General features: G+C 42.0%; 1 protein-coding gene across 1 annotated transcript; it reads left to right on the forward strand.

Moving 5' to 3' along the window:
- Nucleotides 1-618: 618 nt before the first annotated feature.
- Nucleotides 619-12,087, forward strand: LOC145407168 (alkaline phosphatase-like). Its single transcript, XM_080278193.1, has 11 exons — nucleotides 619-718; nucleotides 1,358-1,462; nucleotides 2,127-2,242; nucleotides 3,575-3,767; nucleotides 4,606-4,778; nucleotides 5,656-5,854; nucleotides 6,611-6,744; nucleotides 8,672-8,870; nucleotides 10,632-10,729; nucleotides 11,412-11,535; nucleotides 11,721-12,087. Exons 1-11 carry the CDS (start codon nucleotides 658-660, stop codon nucleotides 11,960-11,962), a joined length of 1,644 nt encoding a protein of 547 aa, XP_080134319.1. The 5' UTR covers nucleotides 619-657; the 3' UTR covers nucleotides 11,963-12,087.
- The last annotated feature ends 298 nt before the right edge of the window (nucleotides 12,088-12,385 follow it).

Consider the following 12,385-nt stretch of genomic DNA (forward strand, 5'->3'; position numbering starts at 1 on the left):
AATCCCGCTAAGAAGTGGCCACAAACGACAAACACGTGTAGGCTACCCGTATACCTCTCCACCTCATCCTCAGTCCCCCGCTCCCCTCTCCACCTCACAAGCTCAGTCCCTCCTTCTCGCTCCCGTAAGAGATATTGAAAAGAGTTAAAAGCCTTCTTAAATTAACCCTTGCACTTCTCTGGACACACTTAAATTAACCCTTGCACTGCTCTGGACACACTTAAATTAACCCTTTCACTGCTCTGGACACACTTAAATTAACCCTTGCACTTCTCTGGACACACTTATATTAACCCTTGCACTTCTCTGGACACACTTAAATTAACCCTTTCACTGCTCTGGACACATTTAAATTCACCTTTTCACTGCTCTGGACACACTTAAATTAACCCTTTCACTGCCCTCAACGCATTTATTGGTAACACATAATCCGGCATTGTGTTGAAGTGTGGCACCAACCTCTTCCGCCTGAGAGAGAGAGAGAGAGAGAGAGAGAGAGAGAGAGAGAGAGAGAGAGAGAGAGAGAGACCTTTACTCCAAACACATAACAAAACTTTCCTTTATTCACCCATTCCCTCTCCCCCTCCCCTCAGGCTACGTGTGATGATGATGATGATGGGCTGCAGATCTTCGTGGGCGTGGGCGTGGGCGTGGGCGATGCTGATGGGGTCTTGCGTTACAGCCGTCGTCTTCCCTACGCCAAACCCACAGGAGAAAGGTAGGGTCGTGTGGTGGTGTGGTTGTGGTGTGGTGGTGGTGGTGTGGTGGTGGTGGTGTGGTTGTGGTGGTGATGGTTGTAGTGGTTGTGGTTAGCGGTAGTTGTGGTGGTGGTGATGATTGAGGTGGTTGTGGTTACTGGTAGTTGTAGTGGTGGTGATGACTGTTGTGGCTGTTGTCAGTGGTAGTTGTGTTTAGTGATAGCAGTGGTAGTGGTGGTGGTTGTGATTGATGTGACTCGTGGTAGTGGTAGTTATGGTTACTCTGATTAGTGTATTGGTGGTTGTAATCAGTGGTAATTGTGACTGTGGTTGTACCTGCGTTGGTTACTGATGAAGTTTAGGGTAATATTTATAATGGCACTTTTCACTGAGATAAATAAATAAATAAATGATGGGTATTGGAGTTTAAATTCTTGCAGTTCACCATTTTTTTTTTTCTTCTAATGCTGGAGTGTCTGGGGCTGTGAAGTGTAGTGTTGGAGGAGATGGGTGCATTGTTAGTCCACGGTGAAGCTTTAAGTGACTGAGGAGAAGGCAAAGTGCAATAGTTCTTCTAGCTCAAAGAGGCGGGATGTTGATGATGATGATGATGGTTTACTGTTATCGTGTGTCTTACCTTCCCCTCCCCTCCTCCCCAGGGACGAGCTACTGGCTGGAACACGGGCAGAGGGAGCTCCATGAGGCCCTATCCAGACCCGTCAACACCAAGAAGGCCAAGAACGTCATCCTCTTCCTCGGTGACGGTAGGGTATTTTTTTTTCCTCGTCTCACTTCCTTCTTTTCTGTTTCTCTGGCTTCTGTTTCTTCCTGCTTTGTCTTCTCTGGTTTACTTCTCTTTTCTTTGCCTTCATTCATTTTCTTTTTTCCCTGCTTTGTTTCTCCTTTCTTTGTCTTCTCTGGTTTATTTCTCTTTGCTTTCTGTCTCTCTTCTTCGCCATCGTTCTTCGTTTTCTTTCTTCTCTGGGTTCTGTTTCCCGTTCCTTCACTTTAAGTCTTTGTTTTCCGTCTTCTCTGATTTCTGTGTCGTTTTTTATTGGCGAACTCTCCCAGGGGCTGGTCTAGAAGAGCCGGTGTCACTGAATTACTGACTTTCTGAGGGTTTGATTTGAAATTAACTATTTTGCAGGAACTCTACCACCTTCAAAGCATGTGCACTCCTAGGACCGCGCCCCCCTCGAGATGCTTACCAGGGACTGAGTAACTTTCAAAGAGTCTTGAACTGAGAATCTTTATAAATACCATATGATTCAATAAGAACTTGATGCTAATTTCATAAAGGTTTTTTAAGGCCCTTTTTGGGCGAAGAGCCCCGCTTGTGTGTGTGTGTGTGTGTGTGTGTGTGTGTGTGTGTGTGTGTGTGTGTGTGTACACCCATGTACGTCTAAGCTCAACCGTGTCTGTGTACAGGTATGGGTGTGACGGCCAACACAGCGGGTCGCATCCTGAAGGGGCAGAAGGAGGGACGCAGTGGGGAGGAGGGCTACCTCGTCTGGGATCGCTTCCCTAACATCGCCCTCGCCAAGGTAACGTAGGACATCGAAAAATAACTCTGTGTCTTACTGCAGTGCTGGGGCTGCCTTCACGCGGTGGCACATAATTGTATCAAGCTTTAATCCCGTAAGGAGTGGCCACAAACGAATCACCTCCTTATCTCTTCATTTTCTGTCACTTGGATGTCCTCTCTCCAACTCACACACCCCAATTTTATATACCTCTTCATCCCTCCACCTCATCGTCGATCTCCCCCTCCCCTTCATCTCCATCTCATTCACATACATTGTCCCAGTCAGTCTTTCATACTCCACCCTCTCCACTTATGTCCTTCTGGGAAAGACACAAATCAAAAGTAGGTGCAATGGAAATGTTATATGCAAGGAACATTTGGAGTTATGTGGAGAGAAAGACAGACATGAGGGAAATGAAGGGCCGCTGTAAAGAAGGAGCAACGGAAATGAATTATCTCAGAGGAGTACTGTATATGGAGTTACGTGAAGAGACAAAGAGACAAAAGGAGGAAGTGAAGGAGACAGAGTGAGGGCAAAGGAAATGACTTACCTGTGAAGAGCATGTGAAGTACCGTGGAGACAGACAAACAAATCAGAAGTGAAGGTACACTGTAATGATAGGAATGTGTTGTTTGAAAACGTGAAAAATTATATCTATAGGGCTTTTGCACCATCTCGTCAAATTAAATTTAATATATTTGATCTTAAATTCTCGTCGTGCAAGATTGTACTCTCATATCTTACTTGCTCTCTCATCTTACAAAATTTTTGGTACCCCATCTTAAGTTACAGTTTTTAGACAAGCAGGATATATTATTTTCCATGCGTTTCTTTCCTGTCAGACATGCAACCTATATATCTATGGCCAGATGCCATAATCCCGTAAGGGGTGGCCATTTGTCCTTGAGTTTGTGATTTTATGGGAAGGGTCACTAACCCTCCACCAACTCACTTGTTGACATGTCAGGAACACGTGTGGGTTGGTAATATGGTTACCACCCAGCACTGCAAATGGTTTCCTGGTTTACAGGACACCATTAGGGTTGTCACTCAATGTAAAGCCACCTGAAAAAAAAAGTAATAAAGAGCGACAGGAAAGATAAGAGAAAAAGAGAGAGAGAGGAGGGCAGACACAAAAAAAGAATGATAAAGGTGAGGAGGAAGAAGTAGGCAGCACTGCATCAGGTGAGTGGATGATGATCACCACCGACCACAACATTCAACGCGACTGTAGATATGTGATTTTCTTTTTTCAGATACACAGCCTAGATAAGTAGCATACAGTATTTCAAGTTAAACAATTTCCGTCAAGCAGGATATATTATTTTACGTGTGATCCTTTCCTTTCAGACGTACAACCTGGACAAGCAGGTGCCCGACAGTGCGGCCACGGGTACAGCTTTCCTGTCGGGGGTAAAGGCCAACCATTTCACCGTCGGGGTCAATGGCAACGTATCGCCCAATGACTGTCTGGCCTCACTCAAGTCAGAGAACCAAGTTGACACCATCCTCAAGTGGGCACAGGATGCAGGGAAAGCCACTGGTAAGGAATGGTGATGGGTTGGATTAAGGGATGAAGAGGATGGAGTAAGAACAGAAATGGTTAGATTAGGTTGGGTTGGGTTAGCTTCACGATATGGATGATGGGTGAGGAATGGGAACATAATAGGCTGAGTTTGGTTAAGCCAGGTTGGGCTGGCGTGGGTTAAATGCAGGTGATGGGAAAGGAATGAGGATACAGGAAACAGGATGAGGAGGATGAGTGAGGAACAGGAATGGTTAGGCTTAGTTAATCCTGGCTGGGTTAGGATAGGTCAAGTTAGTCATGTTAGGGGATGTGGAAGATTGGTGACTGAGTGCTTGGCCCATGTCACTGAACATGCTATTGATAGTTCTTCCTCTTTCATGCTTTCTCATCCCTTGTATTCTGGACCTTACCCCACCCAAAGGACAAAAAGAAATTATGATGATGTTGATGAAGTATTCTCTGCCTGAATATGTTAATATGCTTCCTCCCATCTTGGTAAGGAGTTGGATATATCCTCCATTAGGCTAACCCCTTCATTACAAGAGATCTTTCCTAAATTGAAGAAAATTAATATAATTTCACCAAGAACAAAATAAGAATGACATCCTGTGACTGAATATGTAAAAGTGGTTTATCCCATGCTGACAGACTAATGAGAGCCCCAGTACAGTACTCTGTGCCATCCTGAAGGACTTACATGCTGTCTAGCTTTCATTAAATCCTTCACTCTCATTCAAATCACCTGGAGGCAACAAAAAATAAATAAAAATAACGATAAATGTGTAGCAAAAAAATTAATAAAAATGATCTCCCATGGCTGAATGTATAAACAGGTGTTTTGCCCATACTGCAGGCTTTGTAACGACAGCCCAGGTAACCCACGCCACACTGGCTGCCCTGTACGCCAAGAGCCCCAGTCGGTACTGGCAGTGTGACACCAAAATCATGGAGGCCGATGGGGATGCTGTCAAGTGTAAGGACATCGCACGTCAGCTGGTTGAGGATGAGCCGGCCAGGAATATGGAGGTGAGAATGATGTTGGTACGGCGTCATTCAAGAACATTATTGGACTCAAAATACAGACGTCGATTCCCATAATGTGATCCGGTTATAATTTTTGGCATACAGTAATTAACTTTTCTTCACATCTTGAGCCTCTTTGGACTCTTCTATGCCAAATAAATTTGTGTGGTACGTGTAGTATTTATAACAAAATGTAAAAGATGCCATTAGACTGAGGGAGTTAATCTGTTTCATCACTTGGTTCTGAACAGACTTTGATATGTGGTAAAGTTCTTGTAAAAATAAATAAATAAATAAAATAAGAATCACCATTCTGCCAGATGATTTAGTAATTAGCATGATTCAGTTGGAATGACAGCCTTACTATGGGCACTGTTTCAGTTTCAAAGTAATGACTTGAGGTGATTCAGTCAAACTGCAGCACTTATGGAATTAGGCTATTTATCTACACCTAAACCCTTCTGCCAGCAGACATACATTTTATTTTCATTCTGGTCATCTCCCAGAAATTAAATTCAATGTATTATTCTGTACTGGAGATTTCAAATTGGAGAGGCTGTATGTTACGTTCATTAACTCTTTCACAATCAGGGGGTTGTCCTAAGCAGTAGCAGTAATAATAAACCTAATTAATAATGTTATTGCATTGAAGGAGTTAAAGGCATTGGACTACAGCCACCAAGCATCAAATGCCAATATATTAAAATGGGTATTAAGAGACTGGCTTTCTGCCATATAAAGTGCTACCAAGGATGTAGTTCAGTTTCTTACCCATAAATGTTCTGTGCTACAGTATTTTATCCCTGGGTCCTTAAATTCCAAAAGAGATAAAATGGATTTGGCTGTTACCGTTACTGTTACCACATATTTTACTCTGCAGGTTGTTATGGGTGGTGGACGGCAAGAGATGGGGGTTCCCCAGGATGATGATGCAGAGAAGAAATGTGTGAGAACAGATGAGAGGAATCTGGTGAGGGACTGGGAGCACAGCAAGGAGGCCCAGGGCAACACACACAGCTATGTCACCAACACACGAGAGTTGCGACAGATTGACCCACACAAGACAGACTATATCATGGGTAAGCTGACAAGATTTTGTGGTGCTGTGCCTTTCTTTCTACCAGTCGCATTTTACCACCCATTACTGTTTATTTTATTTTTCTTGTGGAGGTTATGCCTGTGATTAATTTCATATGTCTGATTTTATTATTCTCAGTTTTCCAGCTAGTTGAATTAATATTATAATTCTACCACTCATTCTCACACTTATATGGTGCAGCACTCTTTAGCAGCATTATTTGGTTTCCTTGGAGACATGAACTGGAAGAGAAAGGAGGGCCCAGACATGCTTTTTTTCCTTTCCTTTGTCACAGGAGGTGTGAGGTTGTTTGCAAAGCAAGTGTTGGAAGGTGGGGTACCACACACCCACAGCTTAATACAACAATGAGTGTATTTCCAGCCTCAATGCACAGTTTAGCCACTATCTGGCCACAGGAACTACATGAGTAGTAATCTTTTTCCTCAGTCATCAGTAAATGTTTTAACAGGACAATTTAGCCACTATTTGGCCACAGGACTACATGAGTAGCAATCTTTTTTCTCTCTCATCAGTAAATGTTTTAACAGGACATCAGTTGCCCACCTTTTTGCTCTGTTTGTAAAAACAACATACTTTTATGAGCCTTGAAATGTGTTAAATGGCTCTTATTAGTGTTAGATACTGATATAGTTAGTCATAAGTGCACGGTAGGCTGTATATGAATATTATCTTATGCACTTTATATGAGTACTTTCATCTGCCTTACTCCATGCCTTGAGTGACTACCTTCCCTCAGGTCTGTTTGGTGACCTACATATGCCTTATGAGCTTGACCGTGACACCAGTTTGGATGGCACTCCGTCACTGGAGGAGATGGTGACTGTGTCACTCAAGCGACTCATGAGAGATGACGATGGATTCTTCCTCCTGGTTTGTACTGTGTGTCTGTTCTTATATTGTACTGCCTTGTGGTGTCAAAACAAATTTCTTGGCAGCAATAGGATTTCAATATGATTTTTTTTCTGTCAATTACTATGGGTTTGTTGTTGTTATTGTTGTGGCCCCAGGCTCATCTACAGCAGAACCTGGTAGACTACAAGATGAAGCTGCCTCTTTGTGCAGTCCATCACCTTCTTTTGAGGGAGCAGGGAGGGAGTTTAGGGATGTCAGTACAACCTGCTGCCTGGTTTATGAGTGCTACCATATGAAGTTGTCCCTCACAAGCATCTCTGTGGATGTAAATGCAAGCAAATGGGCATGGTGAGTGCATCTGCTCAACCCTGAAGAACATATGACTAAATGAAAAATCGGACAGTGCTTAGAAACTCCCAGGGTTGTGTGAGAGACTTGAGTCCCACGGAAAAACAGTTTAGGCTGGGTGTGGTGCTGGGAGTTGGGCTGGTTGACAAATTGAAGTTGGTTCTTTGGTAGCTTGGTGACAGACATTTCTAAACTGGCCCTGGGAAGGTCCAGCAAAATGAATAGAAGAAAAATACCGGTACAAAATACTGTCAGGACATACTGTACTGATTGTGTAGAAAAGTTGTGATATTATGGAACACATCCCTGACAAGTATGGTAACGAGGATTGTTTGTTCATTCATTCATTTATAAAATTTCCAATGTGTTTGCCTGCATCTGCCTTGGTCACCCAGTGGTGGCTGTCCATGCTGCAGCCTCTCTGTCCAGTCCCTTATCCCTGAAGTCATGCTCTGACCTCATCCCAGATCTACCTTGGTCTGCCTCTCGCAACTCTACCCTCAGCATCTAAACCTTTCACCCTTCGCTCCCAGTAGTCATTCTCCATCCTCTCCACATGTCCAAACCACCTCAATCTACCCCTTCTCATCACAACACTAATACAATCCAGTCAAAACATGCCCAAACCATCTCAACCTTCCTCTCATCTCAGTCTACCCCTTCTTATCACAAAACTAATACATTGTCAAAGCCTTCCTCTCAGCTCTTCATTTGCAAACCTAACCCCCCATGGTCTGTTATTCATGGACATACTACACATCCATTTAATCATTATCATCTGCACATTTGATCTTACAAATATCTTCCTCCTTTACTGCCCAAGTCTCACAACCATAGAACATTACACTCCTAGCACATGCTGCAAAAAGGGACCCCTAAGCATGGAGGCAGAGCTCATTCATTGTCAAGAAGGGCAGCAACTTCTTGAACTTCTTCCAACCACTCATTACCATTGCCACCAAACTAGCTTTAGCACTCCAGCCCCACCTCCAATGTATATCACGTCTCCCAAATCACACAACTCCTCCACACACTTTAGAGACTCTCCAGTATGATTAATCCATTCTCACCTCTTTGCCTATGCATACTCTCCCCTACAAACTGCACACACAAAATCAGCATTATTTTGTAGCCTACCTCTAATACCATTGCATCTCTTTGCACCCATTTATCACAAATGCTGCTTAAGATGGATTTACTTCCTACACCCTTGTGGCAAACTGAGCACTGCCACACTCCCTCTTCTATGGCAGTACTGCCACCTGGCCTTAGATATCATCACTTTTGTCTTATCAATATTTACTCTCAAACTTTTGCATCATCTCAGTCCAGCTCTCTACTTCTAAATCATTCCTCTGGGACCCTCTCATTTTCTGTGATCAGCACCAAGTCATCAGCATACAACACCTCTCATGGGAGTCCAGTTCTCAAGTCATGTAAGAAAGCTTCAAGCTCCATGAAAAATAATAATGAGCTTAAAACTGACCCCTGATGCACACAGATAATCATGTGAAGTCTCCATTTGAGTGACTGCTTGTTTTATATATATATACATAAATGATGCTGCAGACTCACAGTTCCAATCTATCACTGGCAGGTGGAAGGTGGTAGGATAGACCATGGGCTGCACTATGGCCAGCCAAGACGTGCTCTGGAGGAGCTGTTGGCCATGGAGCGGGCAGTGAGAGCAGCCTTGGCAATGATTGACACATCTGAGACCCTAGTGGTGGTGACTGCTGACCACTCCCACGTCATGACCATCAATGGATACCCAGAGAGAGGGAATGATATCTATGGTAAGTATACTATAGCTACAGAGTTGCTACCTGATAGAAATGGGCCAGTCCCACGTCATGACCATTAATGGATGCTGAGAGAGAGGGAATAATATCTATGGTAAGTATACTAGGCTATTGCTGGTTAATTTCTACCTGACAGAAATGGGCCAGTCCCACAACTACAATACTAAGTCACAGTTGCAGTCTTTTGCATGACTGGATTTTTCTGTTAGGTTTTTAATATCCTGAAGCACTGGGTCATTTAGTTTTCATATTTGCTCATATTCCTTTAGTTAAGTTACATAGGTAAGCATTATTAGTTCCTGTTAATCTGGCCAAGGGAGGTGTCAAAAGGTATGAGAAAGATGGGTGTGAATGAGAGGAGTCACGAATGGAGGTGAAATGAAAATACAGAATGCCAAAGGAGTTAAAAGAGGACGATCAAAAAGAGGGAATCATGGAATGCTTGATCTCCCTACAAGTTTCTAAATTTCTCATGCTTAATATACAGCATTATAGATGTAATGCAAATATTCCCCTTCTCATGTGGTAGTGATTACGAAGACTGAAGATTTAGAAACTGAGATATTTATCATGAAGTAAAAAACAGAGGTGGTTATGGGGAGTCCAGATACAGTAAAAGTCCAATTCTTCGGCATCCAATTCCCCGGCAAATCTGACAATTCGGCAGTTTTGAGAAATAGTCCCATTTACGAAAATCTCTGATCGTTCAGCAGATTTTCCGATTTTTTTCGTCCCCTCTACTGCTGGGGACTTCTTCCAGCAGTGGCAGACTCCAATCAACCCCTTCTATTGTACATATGTAAATAAGGAACCAACTATAAGTTTAGGTAAGTGCATGTGAACTTGTAGGCCTACTGTACCATTACATTTATATACAGTATGTTCACTAATTTCTTTATTTTTCATATTCATGTATAGTACTGTATTCATTACAGTATTGTACAGTATCAAACAGTATACAGTACTCTCTCCAAACACATTTGTAATGATATGAGTAGTGATGATAGTGTTCACCGAAACATATAAGGTACTGAGTGGGTAGGGTTTTTGATAATTCGGCAATTTTGATTTTTCGGCACTTGCCTGGTCCCATAGATGCCGAAAAATCGGACTTCTACTGTATATACCATACACATCTAGCTATAATTAAATCCAAGTACAATACTGCTTTGACCTATGTCTGTGTGTCAGTGTTCATACTTTCCATCCAAATGCCTGATGGTCAAGTGGTCAAGAGCCCTTCAGGGTGAAAAGCATGTGCTGTGTGAATGCATTTAAATTGCTAAAACGTAATCGGAGTTTTTCAGGCAAGTATTGCTCTCCGGGAGGGACACAGGCTGGTCAACTCCCCTTTAAAATGTTCGGGACTAACATAAACTAGTCCTTTTTTTTTTCTTTCTTTTTTTCACCAGTGTTTAGCTTATGCAGGTGTGTGTGTGTGTGTGTGTGTGTGTGTGTGTGTGTGTGTGTGTGTGTGTGTGTGTGTGAGAGAGAGAGAGAGAGAGAGAGAGAGAGAGAGAGAGAGAAAAAACATGATTTTAACCTTACAGCTTGAAAATATGGGTAAACTCTTACATACAAAAAAATATTCCTGAATGCAACATGCAAGTGCAATTGATGGCTGCTACATGATTTGCAGTGTTGATGAGTACTTGATGCTTTCCAAGAACGGGAAAGAAAATTAAATATACAGCCAAAGGTTTATATAGTACACAGATAAAAAGTTCAAGGATGCTAATAGACTAACTCTTTCAGGACTGGTGACAAATGAAGACATGACGGACAACCTGCCATACACCACCCTCATGTTCACAAACGGCCATGGCTTTAACTACACCTGGAATGGAGAGGAGGTGGGTGCTGCAATATGTATTTATTTACACTATATGTAAGGGATTTGTTCCAAAATATCAAATGCCCTGGGTACTCCTAGGCCCTCAAAGAGGTAATAAGGGGTTGATTATTACTGTACCATTACAACTTTGCTTTTTTAACCCTGCAAATATACTTAGGGATGAAATAAGAATACTATACCCCTTACGAATTGGTAATTGATGTGTACATTACCAACTTTTAAAAAGTGCAATATAGCCATTTTGTGCTACTTGTATCCTTATTATTTAGACCAAATTGCTTACTTGCAGGTCTGTTACTTACAGCTGTAATTGAACCTTGGAACAAACATAAACATCAGTCTTCCAAGGACTTGTACTTTTTATTTTTTAAATCATAATCCAAACTAATTTTGATTGATCAGTCAGGTATCTTGCCCTCAGCTGTAGACCTATAGCTTTGGCCAAATCATTTTATCCCTTTCTCTGTTTAGCATTGTGCTTTACAGAATCTAACTTTCTCTATCCACATTGATTAGTGAAATCATCCACATAATGCAGACTCCTTTTTCTGGTTTGAGGACCCTTACACATAAAACCATATCTCCTTAATTTCATACTGATCCTGATGCCATTATATTAACCCTTCAATCTTCATTACTAATAATAATTATAAAAGATAACTCACTTCACTGTCATGCAGGTGGTACGACGGAACCTGACTGGTGTAGACACAACAAACAAGGACTTTGAGCCACTAGCTGCTGTTCCAACTGAAGAAGGTTCAGAGACTCATGGGGGTGAAGATGTGGCTGTTTTTGCACAAGGTATGGCAACTCTTTTCATTTATGAGAAATTGGCAGTATCATTCAAAGTACTCTGATCTGCTTTGGCCCTTGCACCACTAATAGAGTAATATGACACTTCCTTTTTTTTTTTATCAAGTTTCTTACTTTAGCTGACTTTCATTTTATCCGTATGTGTCCCATATAACATGAATCACCTCCCCCAGGTCCCATGGCACACCTGTTCCATCGTGTCCATGAGCAGACCTTTGTGGCGCACGTGATGGGGTACGCATCATGCATTGGCCCATATGCTTTAGACTGCCATGACTCCTTCAGCTCCCCGAAAAATGTCTACCAACATGTCAACCAGAATCTACACCATTCCGGGGTCAGCTGCATTACACCTAACTCAGTCATAGTTTTGTTTACGCTGATTTTGTGTATTGTTAGATGTGTTGCATGTTAATTTATTTGTGGCTATCATATTGGTATCAGTACAGTAGACAACTAGTGGCATAGACAAGATTTTTACTTTATTTTAACTCTGTTTACATTTTTAGTACAGTATTTATATTTTTTGATGGTACTAAAAATAATTCACACTAATACAGTACCTAGGTTACTTCAAGTGTATAAAATGAGATATTATGACTTGATACATATCAACTGAAGGATGCAACGAAATGATGGCCATGTCAGACTAATAGCATGGCTGCTGCACGAACGCCAGTGTAATTACGCACAGCAGACAAAGGTAATACGCTGCCATCATTATGCTAAATGTCATTTGTTATCATTATGCTGGGTGTCCACTGTACTGAATCCACTTAAACCTGTGTATAGTTATTATGTTTTTACTTAGGATTTAGACTAACAATTCCCATATTTT

Source organism: Coenobita brevimanus, chromosome 72 (genome assembly GCF_032717465.1).
Source record: "Coenobita brevimanus isolate Jiangsu-jjx chromosome 72, ASM3271746v2, whole genome shotgun sequence".
In the NCBI taxonomy this organism is placed as follows: Eukaryota; Metazoa; Arthropoda; class Malacostraca; order Decapoda; family Coenobitidae; genus Coenobita; species Coenobita brevimanus.

What these genes read in the sequence shown, in the direction of transcription:
- LOC145407168 (XM_080278193.1), top strand. Translation starts at nt 658, where the DNA reads ATGCTGATGGGGTCTTGCGTTACAGCCGTCGTCTTCCCTACGCCAAAC. An exon ending in CTAACATCGCCCTCGCCAAG is followed by an intron (nt 2,243 to 3,574) that starts GTAACGTAGGAC and finishes CTTTCCTTTCAG; the next exon opens with ACGTACAACCTGGACAAGCA. An exon ending in TGTGGCTGTTTTTGCACAAG is followed by an intron (nt 11,536 to 11,720) that starts GTATGGCAACTC and finishes CACCTCCCCCAG; the next exon opens with GTCCCATGGCACACCTGTTC.